The following is a 22615-nucleotide window of genomic DNA, read 5'->3' on the forward strand; positions in this document are numbered from 1 at the left end:
TTGAAAGTTATTTCATATTTTATTTTCTAATTGCATTAGTTTGCGTCCAATTGTTTTTACATAATTCGAAATGACCGGAAAGTAAACCTTTTAATCAGTCAGTACTAATTAGCTGTCATGAATCTACATAGTAAAAGAACTCATTAGACTTAAGAATAAAATATGACCAGAGCTATCAATAGCTATAAACTTTCAATGAAGAAATATAGAGTAGTTGGTATTTTGCAAAAACATCTTTAAGCAATTTAGAGACTTCCTATCTGTTAGCCTTATGCTGAATTAAATGATGGTAACAATTATTTTAAATATTGTATTGACATGAATATATATATATATATGCACACATATATATATATTCTACAAGTTTTTTTTTATTATAGTAACCAAAGACTGCAAGTGAAAGAAATGACAAATAGAAAATATAAAGACGTGCATGTTCAATTTTATACGGTCCTGGACACCAAGTGAAAAGCAGCAGACACTGCTCTAGGTGCATTACACATATGGACACATAATCAACCCTTCCACCAATTCTGCCGGTACTCTTCTTATCATCCCAATCTTACAGGTGAGGAGCCTGAAACTCCTACAAGTGAGAGAAGGTGCCCATGGTCACTTGCAGGTAAAGGGCAACGTGAAGGGTGGGGGAAAAGGCCTCCTGACCCCAAGGCCCAAGCTCTTCACTCTCCATCACACTGCCTAAATACCTGGCAGCTGGGGGGAAGAGAGGACCCAGTCCAATACTCTCCAAATTCTTGGTTCTCTCTGTACTTAAGAAGCTTGTGTCTTAATGCATCTGTAGTGAGACTTAAGATTTTGTCCTTTTCTGAGTAGGAAGAAATAAGCAAGGATAAAAAAAAAAAAATGACAGTTTAAGGTAAATCAACAACACAACATGGTGTGTAAAAGTTCATGGGAGTCCAAACAGTATAAATGAAACTTCTTCTTGCTAAGCAGGATAAAGATCTAAGCATTTCCTACCAACACAAATCTTTTTAATCATTATGACAGGTAAACATAAAGAACTCACTTTCATTCTGATACTTTAACTGTAAAGTTATAGTTAATATTGTATATTTTAAAATCTGTAAACAACAGAAATAAAGTATAAATCCACCTAGGTATTTTTATTTCAAACATGCTTTTACCTATTTGATTACTCAGTTGCTCTGAAGTCAATACTGACAGCAGTTTCTATCTACTAAAGATGTTATTCACCATCCTATAATTTAATATTTACACAAGATACATGAGATTAAGTTAAACTACAAGTCACAAGTTTTGTAACCAACTATATTCACAGCCATGATTATTCTGTAGATGTGGTGAGTAAACCAATGGCCAATCCTTAATAAAATACAAGAGTTTTCATCATGCATAGTTCACAGGCACCTTAAAAGGTGGCCTCTTAAGAGGCTGGATGTTCAAAAAAGATTCAACAGTCAAGCAATTAAATCCTGGCAAATCTTTTTTCACACAAATGCTTGGTTTGGTTATTGAGCCATTTTAGTAATACAACTTATTTGTGCTCTAACTGGAAGTAGAATAAACACTGCATGAAAAATGCAAGCCCATAAAATTCATTAGTAATACCTAATACCCTCTTAGCAGGAAGAATCATTATTCTTGGATTTCAAACATTTTATTTTCTTTTAGGGCATACCCTATAGCATTGTGTTATGGGAATCAAGGAGTATAACCAAAAAACACAAAACACAAACCAAAAACCAACCAAACAAAAAAACTCAACAACATACATACAGATGCTAAAAAACTAAGGACCACTCCCATTCCTCATTTGAAATAAATCAGTAAATCTATACAAATATCACATTAAAGACAAGTTAGTAAAACACTTCTGCCAAGCAGTGTTGCATATGACCTACAACTTTACCAACCACTTAATAATCATTAGGGTATGAGATTTTCCAGGATGCAATGGCACTAGATTGAGCTGTTATTACCTAGGCAAGGAAAAAAAAAATCACTAAAAAAAACACATGAATGGGGGCCATAGTTGTAATTCAAGAAACTTGAGACAAATCATATTTGCTAGAGGAGGTAAGCAGAAAAAATGTGAGTTGTACCATCCCTACCATGAACTACCACAGAGGCAGAGTTACTACATTCTTGGTAAAATAACACAGAAGGATCTATATATACCACAAATTCAGCAAAACACTTTTTTGTACACAGGCCTAAATATCTTTGGAAGTTTAGGTTTTGATGAAGACAATCACTAAGTCAATTCTTCAAGGCTAGTTTCTTTAAGTATTAAAAACCAGCCCATGGTCTCAGATGCATTCCATCTGGGTAAGTGTTCAGAACTCCAAAGAATAAGAAACATGAATCGCAACTATCCACTCATTTCTATTCTTTGATTTAATGTTTTCTAGTACCTCAGATTTTGATTCCAGTGCTTGCACACTTAGGAATAAGCATGAGATTGGAGAAGATACGCTTATTTTTTTGAAGCCACATGAAGGTTTCTCTCCCTTGGTAGAACTTTTCATCAATGAAAACATCTCTGGAGACCAGGAGAATAAACGTTTCACAGCCTAAATGATGGATCTCTTCTTGTGAAGTTGCAGAAGATTTCAATGTAGCTAGCCAATAAATAGCCCAGCTCTTAATTTCATCTTAGTCAAGTTGAGAACAAAAAAACTAAATAAGAGAAAATCCAAATTCCCAATAATATACAAGCAAAACAAATCTTTACACACAATAAAATACATCCTAAACACAAAGTAAGGGTATAATATACTCTGCAGCATGACATTGTCTTTATTGTATTTCTCAGCTGTAGCTCTTCCATTCAGAAATGAGAAACCATCTTTTCAATAAATTGTTATTCGCTCCCTTTTTTTTTTTTTTTTACCAGCTTAGGGATGGTTTGAAAAAAGCTTAATTATACAGTTGTTAGGAAATTAAATTTTCATTTATACATACTTTAAGTGTTTACAAAGCACTCAAAATTGCAGCTTATGTATATGACTTCTGAAATAAAATGACACTTTTAACAATAGTTTTGTTCTTTAAAAATTTTCTACATACATGCACATGATCAAAACAATCTTTTCTTGTTTGGGAAATTTCCTAAGCATAGTAAGAAAAAAAAATGGACAACTATAGCAATATTTCAATGTTAAGATGACTAGGTGCCACCTACTGTTTGATTCCTGTAACTACTAACCTTACAAATTAAAAACTGCTATTAAAACCCAGGTCCTAAAACCTGCATTTTGTAAATGCTTTTTTGTTGATATGTTTATAGTGGCAAAATAAGGTTATGAAAGAACATAAGTGATATCAAAATTAGTACAAAAATAGCCACATGCTACTTAAATATGAAAAACTGACCTAATCATTTTTTAATTCAAATGCAGATTTCTGCCTCTTTTAAATTGTATCAAAATCTCAAGGGAACATCTAAGTAACTGGAATATACAGAAAGTCAATGTACGGTCAACAGGCTAGTCAAAGTTAGGGCTTAATCATGATCGATAATGAATGTACGGTAAATGGTTTATTTGGAACATTCATTTACTAACTGGAAGTGGTCAAAGTAGGAAAGGCAGTAATGCATTTTTCTCCTCTTTTTAAAAAATAGTAGATGTGGTCTTTTACCTATAAGCTCCAATACATCAAAAGAACAAAGGGGGCTTAACATTTCATGTAAGAGAATTCGGCATTACCGGTTTTTCAAGAAATACCTTAGAAACAAATCAGTCTGCCTTAACAAATTGCACTCATGCTAATAAATTTTAATCTTCTTTAACAGGTCACAGCCAAAATCCAAATTGTTGGAACAATCCTCAGAGAAATTGGAATGTAAAATGTTGAATTCAATTTAGATCTGGAAGGGAAAAGAACATCAGATCAAATGAAAGAATTCTTATATTCCAGAAGTCTACCACATAAGGGAGCCCTGCACCCCCTAAGGATATCTTTGAAGAGGAAATTCTCTACACCAGGTTTTTCTCAATTATAGTTTGCTGCCAGTAAATCTTTACAACTTCCTTCAGAATGTTATGCTATACAAGATGTTTTTAAAAAAAATTTTTTTTAAACGTGAATTTATTTTTGATAGAGACAGAGTGTGAGCAGGGTAGGGACAGAGAGAGAGACAGAATGTGAAGCAGGCTCCAGGCTCTGAGCTGTCAGCACCGAGCCCGACGTGGGGCTCGAACCCACAAACTGCGAGATCATGACCTGAGTTAAGTCGGATGCTTAACCAACTGAGCCACCCAGGCACCCCGTATACAAAATATTCTTAAAAATATTCTTAATAAAGTTTACTGTCTCTCTTTTGTGCTGGTGATGAGAGATTTTTTTTATTCTGGGGGGGAGCAGATATGCAGGAGTACTATTTCTTTCTTTTAATGTTTATTTATTTTTGAGAGACAGCGTGAGCGGGGAAGGGGCAGAGAGAGAGAGAGGGAAACACAGAATCCGAAGCAGGCTCCAGGCTCTGGGCTGTCAGTGCAGAGCCTGATGCGGGGCTTGAACCTACAAACCATGGGATCATGACCTGAGATGAAGTCAGGAGTTTAACTGACTCAGCCACCCAGGCACCCCTAGGAATGTTATTTAAGGTACAAGTGTGACAGTTAGCAAATTCTCTCAATCTGGTTATAGGAAAGAAGGCTAGCATACCTATATACCATCTGGAGAAATGTCTTGGAAAAATAGGGTTCTCAGGTGATAAAAAAGGCAACCCTTGCCTTTGCAAATGGTTCAGGGAAACTCCAATTCCTTTAGTATCCACTGTCTTTAGCATCTCTTTCCCTGCCGGACTAGAGTCCAGTTCCAAGGAATCACTGGCATAGATTCAGAAATTTTTTTCTTAGAAAGTCTTCACCTTGTTTACTAGATCCTCATCCTAAAACCTCTGTGTATGTGGTTTCATATTCAAATGTGTTCTCTGCTTAGGTTAATTTCCCAAAATGCCTTCTACCCCAGCTCTAAAAATGTTTATATCACCCCTTAATTTACAACACAATTCCATGTCAGGTTCTTGTATATAATCATTAAATAATAATATCAATAAATCAATAATAATCATTAAATAATAAATAATATAATAATTAAATCTACTATCAAAGTATCATTAACAATTTAGTCACTAGAATTCTCTGGCTCAGGATCTCCAAAGGGAAGAACATTGAAAAAAAGTAGGATGTATTTATATAAAAATTCATAAACACATATACACATTGAAGATATGTACTCAAATTTTAATTCACCACGAGCATTCGTAATGGTCTGAAGACGCATCAAAATATAAGATAGATCGATGGACAAATAAAGATAAGAGATATGGGATAAATCAACTATAGGAAAATGTTAATTACAGAATCTTGCTAGTGGGTACCACTTGTGATGCCTAACTCAGACTTCCCCAAGACCAGCCTTTGTAGTTCTGAAAGGCTCCGGTAATTCTGTTGCAGTCTTAGCAACTAACTTTTACTGTTAGCAAAACAGTACATTCTCCTCAAATACACCAACTACAAACCAAGAGTTTGCCAACAGTGCATATCCAACGGATAAAATAGTGTACTGACAAATGGTCTCAATTTTAACAAGACTTTTAATATATGTTGTAATTCCAATGCTTCATATCAAGCTGTTCAAACAAGATTCTTCTTTTAACATACTAGTATTTCAATTGAGTAGGCATGTTTCTTTGAGAAGATCTTGTATTTCTTTCAACTGTCTCCTAAATTTCATAATAGCTATCTCTTTAAACACTCAAACAAGTTATGACTGCAACGCCTAGCATTCAGGTTGCCAAAGAAGATATTGATCTTTTCTGGAAGAAATGGTGAAAAAGATTATAAGAATCCTCAAAGTATAAACAGTTTGACTAACTGTCTGATAAATAATGAGCATTTTAATTCATGGACAAATCTTGAAATATATCCTAAGTATTCAACATTCTTAGATTAAACAAAGATAGGACAAAGAGCTGGTTTCTCTGTAGATAATTCAGAAACAAAAGTTGAAAAATGTAAGGTGCATCTACTTACATCATCAATGTCTTCATCATCGTCTCCAATGTCATCGAACTGAATTTCGTCATCATCTCCAGGACCAAATGTATCCGTTTCATTGATTTTAGCTAAAGAAACAATAACAAATGCACTCATATAACCAAGATGATATTAAAATGAGTAACTGTCCACTAAAAGAAGTGGTCTGTTGGGGCGCCTAGGTGGCTCAGTCAGTTGAGCGTCCAACTTCGGCTCAGGTCATGATCTCACAGCTTGTGGGTTCGAGTCCCACATCGGGCTCTGTGCTGACAGCTCAGAGCCTGGAGCGTGCTTTGGATTCTGTGTCTCCCTCTCTCTCTCTGCCCCTACCCCGCTCATGCTCTGTCTCTCTCTCCCAAAAATAAATAAACACTAAAAAAAATTAAAAAAAAAAAAAAAAAAAAAGGAAAAAGAAGTGGTCTGTTGAATTATGAAAAGAGACTCTTAGGAGTCAAACTTAAATTTTAAGTTTTGTTATAAGAAAGATCCTCCTAACTTCTACCTAACAGCCCTACTATATAGAATTTTATACAACAAAATCTCAAGGTCACTGCTAAGCCAAGATGGAAAGTATGAGTTCTAATTTTGTTTGCAGAGATTTTTTTTTTAAGTCAGCTTTATGCCCAGTGCGGAGCCCAATGCAGGGCTCGAACTCACGCCTGTGAGACCAAGACCTAAGCCAAGATTAAGAGTTGGACACTCAGCCAACTGAGCCACCTAGGCACCTCTAACAAAGGTATTTTTAATTCAGGGGGCACCTGTGTGGCGCAGTCAGTTAAGCATCCGGCTCTTGATTTCAGCTCAAGTCATACTGTCACAGTTTATGAGATCGAGCCCACAGAGGGCTCCATGCTGACAGTGCGGAGCCTGCTTGGGTTTCTCTCTTCCCCTCCCCTGCTTGCTCATCCACTCTCTCAAAAATAAGCAAACGTTAAAAAAAAAATCCAATTCAGGGGCACTTGGGTGGCTCAGTCAGTAAGCGTCTGACTCAATTTCAGCTCAGCTCATGATCTCATGGTTTGTGAACTCAAGTCCCATGTCAGATTCTCTCTCTCCTCCTCTCTGCCCCTCCTCTGCTTTCTTTCTCAAAATAAATGTTAAAATTTCTTTTCTAATTTAATACTTGACAAATGTATTAGTTTCAAGTGCACAACACAGTTGATTTGACAATTATATACACTATGGTATGCTCACCACGACAAGTATAGTTATGTTCTGTCACCAAAGTTATTACATAATTGACTATATTCCCTATGCTACTTTTCATCTTACTTTAGAACTAGAAGTTTGTACTTCTTAATCCTCTTCACCTATTTCGCCTATTCCCCCAACCCCCCAGCAACCACTAGTTTGTTCTCTATATTTAGTAGTCTGTTTCCCTTGTTTGTTCATTTAATTTTCACATTCCAACGCTGCACAAAAGTTCCTTTTTCTCCCCATCTTCGCCAACACTTGTTATTTCGTCTCTTTGATACTAGCCACCCTGACTGGTATGAGGGGATATCTCACTGTGGTTTTGATTTGCATTTCCCTGATGATAAGTGATGCTGAGCATCCTTTCATGTCTATTGGCCATTTGTACGTCTTCTGTGTAAAGTGTTTATTCAGAAAAAAAAAGTTATTGAAGAAATAAAGTGTTTATTCAGTTCCTCTGCCCATTTTTAATGGATTATTTGGGGGGTGTTTGGGGTGTTAAATGGTAGAAGTTCTTTATGTATTTTGGATATTAACCCTTTATCAGACGTATCATTTGCAAGTATCTTCTCCCATTCAATAGGTTGTCTCTTTGTTTTGTTGGTTTCCATTGCCGTGCAAAGCTTTTTAGTTTGATGTAGTCCCGACTATTTATTTTACAAAGGTATTTTTAGTAAGGCAGGCTTCAGTCACACAAATTCTAAAGCCATTACAACTTACAACTATGCTTCAAAAAAAAGGTCAGAGCACAGGCTAACAATTTACCACTCACCAAACAGATTCACCAATCAGAAAATTTAGTCAAATCATGATTACCCCTAAGCAAGAAAATGAACCAGGACGTGCTAGTCCTATTCCCAGACATACTAGATTGAAAATGTCAAGTATAGAATTTCAGCAGAATTTTCATGCTTAAGTAAAATCATATTGTTTTTCTAATAATCTCCAACAGAGATAAAACAAACACAAAAAACAACACACAACGAAACAAAAACACCAAGTGAAAAATGTAGCCTTACAATATAGTATGTAAAGTACACTGCCCCTTTGGTGGGGTTATGAGGGACTTATTTTTGTTCAAGTTTCCCACATGAGAATGCGTAACTTTTTATTGGTGACAATGTTGGTTTTAAAAAATCCAAAGGAATCCTATGATACCTAGGATAAGAACTGAAAACTGACTTTGTAAAAAACAACAACAGTAGCTAATTACAATCACTGCTTCGTATTTAAAGTAGATGAATACTAACAATCTCTTGAGAAGGTTATTGTGAAATAAATACCGTAACAGTATTATTCTTTGGATTGGTATTATGCAAACGTTCAGAGTTTATAAAGTCTACACCAGGAGTGTAGTTATTAGGGATATAAGTTACTTTTTTTCTTAATGTATCCAGTATTATGAAGTATAAGCATGCATACTTAAATCATGCAAGCACTGAAGTAATATGCAAAATCCACAAAATTCTAACAAAATTTCTTCACCTAGTAACACCAAATACTAACACCATATGACAGGTTAATAAAACAACTCAGACATACCATGCTCTGGAAGCTCGCCATACGCCTTTAGACTTCTAGCTTCATCTGCATTGTATTTTAAGATTACATCAGCTTTATTATCCTGAAAGAGACAAGTAACTTTTAGAACTGATTATGCCAAAATATTATTTCATAAATTACTTTCAAACTGGATAAAAAATTAAATCTCACATCTTTATAAACTTTTTTCACATTTCAGTTTCCTCCTTCCCAGTGTACTTGTTGTGAAGAGCACAGGATCATGTATGGAATTGCTGAATGACTATATTATTAATTATACTGGAATTAAAATTTTAATTCAGTATTAAAACAAAAATATAAAATAATACTTTTCTCCTACTCTCTAAAAAACATGCAGAACTGTGCCAACCCAATCTTTTTACAGGATGCTTAAACAGGCTAATTAAAAAACTGAGACTGGGGGCGCCTGGGTGGCGCAGTCGGTTAAGCGTCCGACTTCAGCCAGGTCACGATCTCGCGGTCCGTGAGTTCGAGCCCCGCGTCGGGCTCTGGGCTGATGGCTCAGAGCCTGGAGCCTGTTTCCGATTCTGTGTCTCCCTCTCTCTCTGCCCCTCCCCCGTTCATGCTCTGCCTCTCTCTGTCCCAAAAATAAATAAACGTTGAAAAAAAAAAAAAAAAAAAAAAAAAAAAAAAAAAAAGGTGTCTTGTTAACCCTGAGGTTATTCCCCTTCCGTCTCATCCCCTAGGCCAGCAAAGATAAACAGGTGCGGAGGCGGCTCCTGTCTGCTGTTAACAACCATCTGCCCCGTGCCTGGATTTTGTTTTGTATTGACCCCAAACCCCAAACATTGTATATCTTCAAAATCCCCTTTCCCCCTCACGTCAAGTTAATGTTCCTAGTTTCTTTGTCTCCTTGTACATGCCCATCACGTTTGCAAGCCTTATGATCTAAATAAATATGGGGCAAGGACCCTTATTTGGGACTCTTGTCTTTTTCGCGGACATTAGCCATCTCTTGTTTTAATCCTGCGTCTGCTCTTTTGCTAGTCTTAAAGAGAACTTTAGACCTAGAGTCTACGACAAACACCTACTGCCTTAGAATGTTCACGCTTTCCCATTTGAAAAGAATCTTAGTTAAGGAAAAAGTGTTCAAGTTTATTATTTCAACTTCTAAAGGTTCTTTGAACCTAAAAGTAGGTCCAAATGGCTACAAAAATGATCAGTGATGCAAGGGCAGTGTGATTCAAACCAGCACTTCTTCAGCTGTGTATAGAAGCTCAGAGGTAAATTGTTAAAAGGCATATTCTGATTTAGGAGGACTGGGGTGGGGTCCAAAACCCTGCATTTCTAACAAGTTCCCAAAAGCCACTGATGCTACTGGTTCCCCGACCACCCTTTTAAGTGGCAGGGGCAGACAGGTGGCTTGTGAGAGATTAAGAATCAGAAAAGTTGGTCTTGACTGTCATTTTATAGTCAGAATGTTACATCTTTCTGAACCTTGGTTTCCTCATCTGTCAAAGAGAGAATTATTCTTCCTACTTCTGGGGTTATTTTAAAATCAAAAGAAAATGGACATTAAAATGGTATTAACTGGGGTGCTTGGGTGGCTCAGTTGGATAAGTGTCTCTTGATTTCGGCTCAGGTTGAGATCTCACAGTTTGTGGGATCGAGCCCCGTATTAGGTTCTGTGCTAATAGCGCACAGCCTACTTGGGATTCTCTTTCTGCCCCTTCCCTGCTAGCATGCACATGTGCTCTCTCGCTCTCAAAACAAATAAACATTAAAAAAATGTTTTTAAATATGTAAAAAAAATAAAATGGTATTAATTAAAGCAGGATTTTCCAACCTCAGCACTATTGATATTTTAGGCTGGATAATTCTTTGTTGTAGGGGCTGTTCTGTGCAATGGAGGATGTTTAGCATCTACTATATGCCAAGAGTACTGTCTCCCTCCCCTTGGCCAGCAAGTTGTAACAAGAAATGTCTCCAGGCAGTGCCAAATGTTCCCCGGAGGAAACAAATTCACTCACGGTTGAGAACCACTGATTTATAATAAAGATTTTAATTCTTTATTCTGGAATATATATTTTAAAAAATTAAAGTACGATCAAGGTTATAAGAATAGAAACATCACTCACAACATGATTAAATACATGGTGATGAGTTCTAACAGGTGGAAACCAAATGGATTGCACAGACCCACAATGAGCAGTCTCCAGGTTGAGATCATGAAGGGCAACTATCATTTTCTCTCCTAAGTGCTCATCCAAATTTAGAGCACACACTTCTATCATGGTTTGTACTGTAATTACTTGTGTGCCTTATTCTCTTCACTACCAAGCCATAAGTATTTTTGGGGATGGGAGTTTGACTCATTCAGCTATATACACTACAGCAGCAGTTTCCATATTTTGATTTCAGTATGTACGCATTAAAAAAAAAAAAAAAAGAAAGAAAGAAAAGAAAAACTGGCATGTGAGGCCCACCCTAAGATTACATTTTTACTTTAACAAATAAGAACACGAACAACACCACAACTATATAACATCATTCATTCCAATAAAGGGAACTTTTTAAATATCAAAAAGGGAAAAAGGACCATTTATAGCTTGATGGAAAATTCACACTGCCTATTATTTTTTCCACAGTGAAAATGTGGACTCCAGAGACTGGCCATTTGGGAACCATGATGACTAGTGTACTAGGCACAATATTGAAAACATAACTAGCCCTTAAGAAATGTTTGTCAACACAACAGTCAAGAGCATGAAGAGGTGGAACTGGGCAAAAACAGTCATGACTTAAGTTCTAAGAATTAATGGCTCATAAATACAATCAAGTGAATGATGAAAAAAATTATTATTATTTTTTACCTGGTAGTCTCGGAGACCAACCAATATAATGTCTGAGGTATTTATCCAAACCTAAGAAAGAAAAGTCACTGTATGTTACATTTAAAAATACAGAATCAAAGCAACACTCGGTCAGTCTTTCCATAAAATACTATTCACCCAACTGTGGGTGAAGTACCTAGATTCAGAATTAGGAAAAAAAAAAAAAAAATCCAAAAAACTTTATTAAGCAGGTGAGCATGTTTCAAATCTGTAATTTGGAATGTTAAAACACACACACACACACACACACACACACACACACACACACAGAATGATCTTATTTAACTAAATGAGTTCATTAATTCCAGAAGAATGATTAGAAATTTAGTAATTTGTAATAGTGAATTACTCCAGGTGGTTAATTATCTATCCATTATATGTGAGAATATAAAGTTAGAAATGTGTTTTCTCCTTGCCTCTCTTCCTTCCACCAGCCCACATACACAAAGCTGGCAAACCTCCCTAAAATAACCCATAAAATCAGAGTCAGAGGGACTTTTACCCAACTTGACTAATAAATTGGCCTTAACACCCACTATGATGGGAAATTAATTACTTTCCAAGGAAGCCCATCCAGCATCACAATTCCAGAAATTTAGTATCACCATAACACTTAATGTAATTCATATTGAAATTTTCTTAACATGTTTTACAAGGATTTCCCCCACCCTCAAATCAGAATCCATACACGGGCCACCTACCCCATTTAACCATTAGGTCTCTTTAATCTCCATTCAACTGGAATAGTTCTTACCTTCAGCCCTCTTGCCGCTGCTGCCCATTTCCCCCAACTTTAAGGTCACTAACCTTGTAGTAAGGGTCTGGACATTTGTTTTACAGTCTCCCTTAATTTGGATTTGTTGGTTGATTCTTCATGACTAGGTTCAGGTTAAACATTTTGGGCCTAACAACATAGGTGACGTAAATGAGTCTTTAAATGGAATCCGTATAAAGTTATCATCATGGAGTTTGCTGTTTTGATTTATCATAGTGTATCACTGTTCTACTGAAATCTTTGAGTAATTTACAAAAATGAGGTCCTTGACCCATAAAAACTATAGAGCCATTTCCCCCCATTAATCATAATTTTAAAGTAAAACAAATCTCCACACCTACCTTTTTCCTCAATTTCCCTCTGATGTGACATAACCTCTTTACACCATCAAAACACATGGCTTCTAATCGTCCATTTCCCAACATTTTGATTACTTGAGCATATTCTTGGGGGAGAGAAAAGAAAAGTGTATGGGATACTGTTCAACTTTTCATACAACAGCAACTTAAAAATCCACATAAAATGAACGAGAACACAGGGGCACCTGGGTGGCTCAGTCGGTTGAGCGTCCGACTTTGGCTTAGGTCATGATCTCACAGTCCGTGGGTTCAAGCCCCGTGTTGGACACTGTGCTAACAGAGCCTGGAGCCTGCTTTGGATTCTGGGTCTCCCTCCCTCTCTGCCCCTCCCCTGCTCCCGTTCTCTCTCTCAAAAATAAATAAAACATTAAAAAAATTAAAAAAAAATTGACTAGAACACATAGGTATATTGGTTAGGAATAAATGTGTAGTAAAATAAATATAAGGGAGTGATAAACCAACCCAATGGCAGAACCAGAATCTAGATTCCATAATGCCATTTCTATGGTAAACTGTCTTTACTATCAGAAATGCTTTAATTACCTACTGATTTTGAGTAAGTAGAATGACTCTGGTCTTCTAAACTGTATGCTTTACTTTTTAAAGTTTTATTTATTTAAGTAATCTCTACATCCCACATGGGCCTCAAACTCATGACCAAAATCAAGAGTCACAGGTTCTTTGGACTGAGCCAGTCAGGCACCCCTTAACTGTATGCTTTACTTTTGGAGATCAAGGTGGCGTGTCCCAAAATGTACATCACACCCCATCAATCTCTCACACTGGGATCCTCTCCCAATTTTGGATCTCCTTTCCCTCAAAACCTTCAGAAGCTAATCCCAACATAATTTTTGGTATATGTGACACATAAAAAGTAGCTTTAACGTTAGTCATGTCTTTGTGAAATTAGATTTCATTATTAGGGATTATTCTAAAGTTTTTGTGAAGCCAGAAAGATACTTAGGCAAAATGCCAAACTTTTAATCAAAACCTTCCCAAAAGGAAACCCAGGAAGTCATGCAGTTTTACTACCACTTGGAAAACTGAGGGGATGATGAGCATTCATTAGCTTGCAAAGGGGCCTTGACTAGGGGGCAAGGGAGGGTATTGCTTCAGAACCTTGAGCTTACTCAAGTTGTGCATAAGACTGACTCCCACAGAGAATATCCACTGATTTGTAAATACACTGAGACTTAACTTTGAAAGGCTCAACTGTAGGGCTGACACGCTGAAGTGAGTTGCTCAGACTACAGTGAACCTAGAGCCTCAACATGGTAGGCCAACTCAAAGGCAGTCTGTCTTCCAAAGTGGGGAAAATGAAAAAGTGATGGTCACAGTAAAATCAACTATTAATGCAGGGAAGAATGAGAAAGGCTAAGAAACTGAAATGTCTTTTAGCCATAATATGTGTTTCATTTTTAATGGCTTATATATACACAGCCATGAACAAATTCATCAAAGTTCTATAAAAGGATAATCGAATAAAGTTCTTTGTTAAAATATGCTGGAAATTATTGCAATAACTGGACAACTTCAAAAATAGATTATATACTACATATATAATGTATTCATGCTAAATTATCTGAGCGTGATAATTCTATTGTAATTATGTAAGAGAATATACTTAAACACAATAAGGTAAAAGTATCATGAAGCCTGCAACTAACTTTAAAATGGTTCAGGAAGGGGCGCCTGGGTGGCGCAGTCGGTTAAGCGTCCGACTTCAGCCAGGTCACGATCTCACGGTCTGTGAGTTCGAGCCCCGCGTCAGGCTCTGGGCTGATGGCTCGGAGCCTGGAGCCTGTTTCCGATTCTGTCTCCCTCTCTCTCTGCCCCTCCCCCGTTCGTGCTCTGTCTCTCTCTGTCCCAAAAATAAATAAAAACGTTGAAAAAAAAAATTAAAAAAAAAAATAAAATGGTTCAGGAAATACACACACATGAAGGGTTTAAGGGAGTTCATTGCATTAATACTGCAATTTTTCCGAAGCAGCTTTTGAAGTTGCTCAAGGGTTGTGGGGCACCTGGGTGGCTCAGTCAGTTAAGCATCTGACTCTTGATTTTGGCTCAGGTAATGATGTCATGGTTTGTGATACTGAGCCCTGCATGGGGCTCTGAACTGACAACACAGAGCCTACTTGGGATTCTCTCTTTTCCCTCTCTCTGCCCCTCCCCTGGCTCGTGCTTTCTCCTCTCTCTCAAAATAAATAAACATTAAAAAAAAAAAAAAAGGAAGAAAGAAATTGCTCAAAAATATGGGAAACCAGTGTTATGTATCTTAGTTTGGAAAGGTCAATTGTTTGGTTTTACTGTATTCTGTTTTCTGAAATTATATGCTAATAGTACTGGAGAAATGAGGCCAAGGCCTCTAACTCATCCCTTAAAAATCCACTGTCCAATGAAAATACTATGTAGCACCATTTACTGGGTGGCTCAGTCAGTTAAATGTCTGACTCTTGATCTCAGGGTTGTGAATTTAAGCTCCGCGTTGGGACTCCATGCTGGGAATGGAGCCTACTTAAGAAAAAAAAAAATCTACGAAATCATGGAATTGTTAACTATAGCTTTTGAGGCTTAGTTCTTTTTGAACTGTACAATTCTTTATTAGTTATGAATATTCATGCAAGACAATGAAACCTATAGGTTTATAAAAATGCTACCAATAGGGGTGCCTGGGTGGCTCAGTCTGTTGAGTGTCGGACTTCGGCTCAGGTCATGATCTCACAGCTTGTGAGTTCAAGTTCCGCGTCAGGCTCTGTGCTGACAGCTCAGAGCCTGGAGCCTCCTTTGGATTCTGTGTCTCCCTCTCTCTCTGCCCCTAACCCACTCGCATTCTGTCTCTGTCTCTCTCAAAAATAAATAAACATTAAAAAAAAATTTTTTTTTTTTTTTCAAAATGCCACCAATCAACACACACTGAGCATACCAAGAATTGATTACTAAAAGAAGGGCTCTAGAGAGGTGGGGGGGGGGGGGTGAGAAATGGAGGACAAAGAGGAACACATGATTTTATTGCTCAGGATTACAAAGTTATATCTTTTATGTTTAGAAACTGAAAATTCCCTATTTTAAAAAAGAAAACTCTTACTAAAAAAACCCCTCACTTATAGAAACGCTTACCCTGTCCATCTTCTTTAAACACCAGCTCTCTCTTTTCAGATTCATTCTCATTCTTACCTCTGCGTCTATTTTTACCTCCTTTACCTAATGGTTTTAAAGAAAGAAAAAGACATTAATTATTTGCAAAATAGGAAAGAAACTAAATGACTCACAACATGCTTTTAAAAAATCACTTACATTTAAAAATTCACTTAATGTGGTCACACAATCATATTAAATTTACAATCTCCGATCATACTAAACACACACATAGCATTACTCCCCTACCCTTCTTGGAAATTCCTTTTGGGTTATTTCTGTCATAAACTACAAACTGCAAGCAGATATTATATAAAAGTACATAGATCCCTGAGGACATCTGCATTCAATGACCAAAATTCCTAGATCATAATGACCACTGGTTGAGCACACTGCTCAATGAACCCCTCCCACAGGTGCCCACAAAGGCCAGGGTGGGAGATATTATAATGAGTTACTGATAGATTTCTAAATAAATAAATAAATAGTCCCCCACCCCTTTTACCAGACTTCCCCACGAAAGGTCTGAGTTCAATTAGGATGACTGGAGGTGAGGGGGTCAAGTTACAGCTCCTGGAATGGGATATACTGATTTTGTTGTGGAGGGAGAACAACTCTGGCTACCTTCAGAATTTGAATTCTACCTTATAGCTGTAGCAAAGATTCAATGAGCCAAGTATTTGAAGTTAAAAAAGCAAGTTACTACTGCCTGAACTTGGAAGCAACCAAGATGTCCTTCAGTAGGCAAATGGATAAACTGTGGTACATCTACACAATGGAATGTTTTCAGGGCAGTGAAATTATTATTCTGTATGATAGTGTAATGGTGGATACATGTCACTATACATATGCCAAAACTCACGCAATATACAGCATAAGGAATGAACCTTAATGCTAATGTAATCTATGGACTTGGCTGGGCTGGTTGGGAGAAATCAAAGGCCAGATCCTACTAATACATATACTGGCTCATGTTAACAACATGCTGGGGGGGAATATGAGAATTCTACTTTCTGTTCATTTCTCTACAAATGTAAAACTGCTCTAAAAACAAAGTCCATTAAAAAACAGGGGCATCTGGGTGGCTCAGTCAGTTGAGCATCAACTCTTGATTTTGGCTCAGGTCATGATACCAGTGATGAGGGAAGCAAAGGCAAGAAAAATGTAGTTTAAATTAAATCCCCTTACAGCTTACAGCCCACTCTGATAGATACCAGAGACCTGCAGCATGTAACATTCCACAAGGAGTTTATGGCTGCCTTAATGTCGATAAATGTTTACATGATATGAAACACCCAAAGCAACTGGAGCGCCTGAATGGTTCAGTTGAGCGTCTGATTAGCATCCAACTTCGGCTCAGATCATGATCTCCAGGTTCACAGGTTAAAGCCCCACATAGGGCTCTGTGCAAACAGCTCAGAGACTGAGCCTGCTTCGAATTTTGTGTCTGTCTTCCTCTCTCTCTGTCCCTTCCCAAGTCACACTCTTGTCTTTCTCTCTCAAAAATAAACAAACATTAAAAAAAAAAAAACAACCCAAAACTAAATGCAACCTTATCTTGACAATAGCTAAATCTTCAGGGTTCTATAAGATTCTGCTTTCAGCATACAGAAATTCCTTAGAAACTATCTCTATCCCCCCGCCCACTGCCTCCACAAACTTAAAAGTGTATCATCAGTCGCTCCTCACAATCCCAGCACAGCTCTTTCTGCCCACGGATCCTGTCCCCTGTGTTATAATAAAATCACCTTTTTGCACAAAGACATCTGAAGAATTCTTTCTTAGCCGTTTGCTCATGAACCCCACTTCAAATTTCATCACTAAGGTTGTGGGATCGTGCTGAGCATGAAGCCTGCTTAAGATTCTCTCTTCTCTGCCCCTCTCCCTTGCTTTCAAGCAAGCGCACTCTCTAAAACAGGGAAGAAATCAGCAAAATCCAGACAGTGGGGGCAAAGGAAGACAATTTGTTTTCCTCACTAGATACCTTATGGGGGAGAATCAGATAGATGGGGAACTTAAAGATTTTTTAACAGACTTAAAAGACATTATCTACCAATAGCAAGGTGTAGACCAAATCTGGATCCTGATTTGGTGTGGATGGTGCTGGTGCAAGTTTAGTTGTGAATTGTGTCTGGGGCCAGGAGGTAACTACCTAAATGTATATTATACTAGTATACTTTTGTACATATGTATATATTCAAAATTCTTCAAAATGTAAATTTAAAAATGAATACAAGGTGAAGAAGAGTAGAAGGCTACCACTGGTGTAAAAAAAGAAAAATGCATATTCATATTTGCTTGTATATACATAAAATACTTCTGGAAAGGCATATGCAAAAAACTTAACAATGACCGCCTGTGAGAAGAACTGTTTGGCAACAGGACATGTTCTAGAAAGAGACTGCACTTTTCACATTTTGAAATTTGAATTGTGAATGTATTTACTATTCAAAAATTAAAAAAAAAAAATACTTCAACCAAAAGCAGAGGTATATGATCCTTTAGGTGGGAAAACTGGTAAAAGGTTACTGTCCTTATTACAGGTACCAAGAAGCAGGCCTAACCTAGCCATAAAGAAGAGACAAACAGGAACAATATTTCTGAGATGGAAACAAGAGAATTATGACCAGATGTAGAGGGAGGGAAAAGCAAAGGATGAATGGAGCTTTCACAAAAAACTTCTCAGGATCTCAGACTACGTAAAATGAGGGAGTTAGAACAGAAGATGTAAACACCTCCACCTTGCTTCTACCATTTAGAATTCTAGATTCTTCTATCTCCTGATATCCTTAAAAAAAACCCGTAATTCTCCCTCTCCCTTTGTTTTTCATACTTTCAATGATGACAATACCGATCATTTCCCGACTCTCTTTTTTTCTTAGAGGGCCACTTGCACTATTTTTTTTTTTAAAGTTTACATATTTTGAGAGAGAGAGAAAGAGACAATCCCAAGCAGGCTCCATGGGGCTCACCTGGGGCTCAAACCCATGAACTGTGAGATCATGACCTGGGCCGAAATCAAGAGTCGGATGCTAAACCAACTGACCCACCCAGGTGCGCCACCACTTGCACTATTCTGGATCTTTACCAGCCCCCACCCCACATAATGCCTATTCCTCTGGAGCTTCATTAATTCCAAAGTCCCACCATCTGCTAGCCCACTTTCTAAGGAAATTAAATTTTCTCTTACCTATCACTTCTATGCTAATTTTGTATCTCAGCCCTCTACTTCAACTAAGCATTGGTTTCATATTTACAATGGGTCCAGTGAATGGGCTACTGTCATCTCAAGCTCAAGATTTTATTCAAAACTCAGTTTTTCTTTACAAAGCTGGTCCTTAATCAACACTCCCGTTTCTGTTAGTGGTAACATGATCACCTTATGGAACATAAATCTCTCAACCTATAAACAAGCCAGCCTACCTCTCAATACTTCCCTTCCACTATCTTATACTTCAATCCAAGCAGATTTCTCACTGTCCCAGTAACTTACCCTTAAGTTACTATGTCCAAACTATGCCTATGAGACAGGTACTATTTTGTCTTTATTTCACAAGAGATGATAGTCTTCGAAAGGTTAAGTGACTTATCCAAGGCGATATCACATGAAGTGAGATCTGGGATTTGAAGTGAGCAGTATGTCCCCACTTAACTATACTCTTAACCACTATATGATAAAGTCACCCATTTACTTGTCATAATCACCCTATGAAGTAATAACATTTATCCCCAGTTTACCAGGGAGTTCACTGAAGATCAGACAATTAACTCATTTATTATTTCAGGGTGTGTGGGTGAAGAGACTCAAACCTGATCTTTTTGTTCCTGACCCTCATATTAGGGTCCCTCTCCACAGCATTTTGTTCCCATTCCAGAACCTACTAAACCACATTGATGGCCATTTTCAAAAGGTAGGAGAAAGGCTGTAAGTGGTAGTGATACTAAAGAACTCATGGAAAGAACCTGGAAGCAGCAAAAGGTTCATAGTCCAAACAAAATAATGAATGTGCACCTGGCCACTGCAAAGACAGACACATTAACTTCTAGAATCCAGTGCACTTAATGAGTCCTAGGGGCAGTCTCATAATGCTTTGTGCTACTGTCAGGTGGACCTCTATATCCTGACCCACCCAGAGTCCTTAGAGTTCAGTATGTGAGGCATTCTTCAGGGAAACCCAAACTGCTTTCCTAGGAAGAGTAAAGTTATCTCTGGCTTCAAGCCATTAATCATTCAAGCCAGATCTTCAAACTAGAGTGAAAGCTCCTTTAGGGCAAGGATCTTACTGGCTTTGTTTACTGAGTTATTATATACAGAGCTGGGCAATTCTTTGAATGAATCCGTCAAGGGTAGTCTATACATTCCTAAAGGAGGGGCAATTTTAAAATTAAAGGCAGTAACTTCCTCAAAGTGTGGGAGCACCTTACCCCAAATGGTCGTCATGAGTGGATCAAAGGATACCCTTTTTTTCTGAGGTAATAAGCTAAAAGAATCTAGAGGATTCTAGAGGAAATAAGCTGGTAACAATCAGTCCAAAGCAAAACTCATTCAACACACAGTTCATGGCAATTTATATCCTTGTGAAATCACCACCAAGATTATATTCAGAAGACTTCTGGCTCTTCCAATAAAGAAAAACAAACAAACAAAAAAACCCCATGAATTTATTTCTACATTAGTAAACCTCATCTTATAAAATCCAGGGGTCTTGGAAAGCACTGTTCCTCTAAGGTAACAGATTGGTTTTACATGTAATGGAATGATAAACACCAAATTCAGAAAGGCGGTTACCTCCAGAAACAGGAAGACAGGGGAAGAGACAAAGGGTTTTAACTGATCCTGTGTTTTAATTTCTCAAGTTCAGAATAATGGATTCCCAGGTGTTCACTATATTGTTACATTTTTCGTACGCTTCAAATATTATTTATAAAGAATGATCTATTGCTTGCCAATTCATCAGAACTAACCATACCCTGATCACTCCCCTCTCTATTTTACTGCCATGTAATGGAATACAACTTTAAAGGAGGCTAGTGAATTAGATGTGATTTAATGTATAAGTTTAGTGCAGAAGTCCTGTTCCCGTAGAACCTATTATTATTCATCCGAGAGTGAAGTCAACAAAAGGAAGGTGACTTAATCCAACAAGTATTTATTGAGCATCTACTAAGTGTCAAGTGCTAGCAATTCAATGTGATTAAGACAGATACCATTACTGTCTATTATAGCTTACAATCTAGTGAGGGAATTGGAAGCCTCCTCACTAGAAATAAAAGGGAGAATAAGATACTTACTGAGGTGATCCAATTACCATCTAAGAGGAAATAAGACAGGTTACCCCAGAAAAATTAACAGTAAAATGCTACAAAAAGGGTCTGCAAGCTACATTTTGAGATAACCACACCAAATCTTGCACAGAACTGCAAGCAAGTACCCCAAGGGATAAAATGAGTAGCCACAGAGACAAAGAGGAAATCAGGTAGAATCCCTGGAGCCGTCTGTGAAGTAGAAAAGAGAACAGAAGTAGGCCTGGATCCAGGCAAGGGTCTGAAGGATTAGTAACCAAAGGAAACTTCCCGTGGGTTGTGTAATACGCTCCTCTCCTGAGGGAAACACAATGATTTCCCTGTTTCTACTGGCACAATTTCCTTGGAGAAATTATAAAGATACTTAAAAAGACAGAAGTCTCCTGAAGTCTAAAAAAGGGGATAATTTCTTTAAGACTCTTCCGCTTTTAGGTAGATTAGGCCTTCCATTTTAGAAATTCCAAATAAACGTCTTCAAGACTGATAATTTGTGGACGTTTAGCCTCAGAATGGAGAAAACTTAAAGGTCTTTACTCCTAATACAATATATACAAGATCTGAAGCAAAAATAAGAAAACCTGGTTAAATATGAAAGTGTTCCAAAAAAAAAAAAAAAGGTAAACGCCGTAAAGGGATGGGGAAGAGTAAATCTCTAGACATGAACCCTAAATATGTAAATACGCATTAAGGTTTCATTCACTGTGAAAAAGGGAGAGGGAGTAGTCTCAAAAACACTCAACTATTCATTAAGAAACCCATGCAGGAGTACCTGATCACTAAAGCAGGCATTACTCTTTCAAAGTTAAGAACTGCTTCCAGGGCTTAACTCTCGTTGCCCAGGAAGTCCAAAGGCTCCCATTTGTGAAACCCTGGCCGCCCGGGAGAGGTCTCCCCACGGGTCCATAAAGCGCCGCGGTCAGTCTGGCGCGAATCGGGAGCAAAAGCCCACATTCTCCCGCAGGAGGCCCTACAAAAATGGCGTCGGCTCCACCCCAATGTGACCAAACTGGTACACAAGAGTAACTTCTCAGCTCCTTTCCCAAGCCCCAAACCGCGTGTGGATCGTCCAGCCGCCTGCAGGCAGAGAGGAGTGTAAGGTCACTGCGGCCTGGGCAATACGGGGCGCCGCGGACAGGACCGGGCCGACCGGAGTCGCGGTCCCGGGGTCCAAGGCAGCATTACCTTTATTCTTGGGCATGGCGGTGACGGCGGCCTCCCGGCGTTTCCGACTCCTATCCGAGTGGTGGTGGTGGTGGCGGCGGCAGCAGCGACTCTTCCGAGGGGCCCCAAGGGCGACGCGTGGGACCGCGCGGTACCAAACAGGCAAGCGAGGCCGGGTCGCGTGCGCGGGAGAGTCTCGCAACCGACTTCTTCCGAGATCCGCCTGCGCCCACGCTCAGCCGCAGCAAATGGCGTCGC

At 38.1% G+C, this 22615-nt stretch overlaps 1 protein-coding gene across 1 annotated transcript; it reads right to left on the minus strand.

The window, feature by feature from the left end:
• Positions 1 to 22615, minus strand: EIF1AX (eukaryotic translation initiation factor 1A X-linked). The gene is made up of 7 exons (XM_030306337.1): positions 22379 to 22615; positions 15875 to 15958; positions 12740 to 12843; positions 11603 to 11653; positions 8769 to 8850; positions 6030 to 6121; positions 1 to 3856 (listed from the first exon to the last, which is right to left on the minus strand). Exons 1-7 carry the CDS (start codon positions 22392 to 22394, stop codon positions 3851 to 3853), a joined length of 435 nt encoding a protein of 144 aa, XP_030162197.1. The 5' UTR covers positions 22395 to 22615; the 3' UTR covers positions 1 to 3850.

Source organism: Lynx canadensis, chromosome X (genome assembly GCF_007474595.2).
Source record: "Lynx canadensis isolate LIC74 chromosome X, mLynCan4.pri.v2, whole genome shotgun sequence".
NCBI classification, from domain to species: domain Eukaryota; kingdom Metazoa; phylum Chordata; class Mammalia; order Carnivora; family Felidae; genus Lynx; species Lynx canadensis.

Bases quoted from the DNA above. Each gene is read 5' to 3' on its own strand.
- EIF1AX (XM_030306337.1), bottom strand. The intron at 11,654-12,739 runs GTAGGTGTGGAG...TTTCTTTCTTAG, and splicing joins GAGGGAAATTGAGGAAAAAG to GTTTGGATAAATACCTCAGA. The intron at 8,851-11,602 runs GTAAAAAATAAT...TGTCTCTTTCAG, and splicing joins TTGGTCTCCGAGACTACCAG to GATAATAAAGCTGATGTAAT.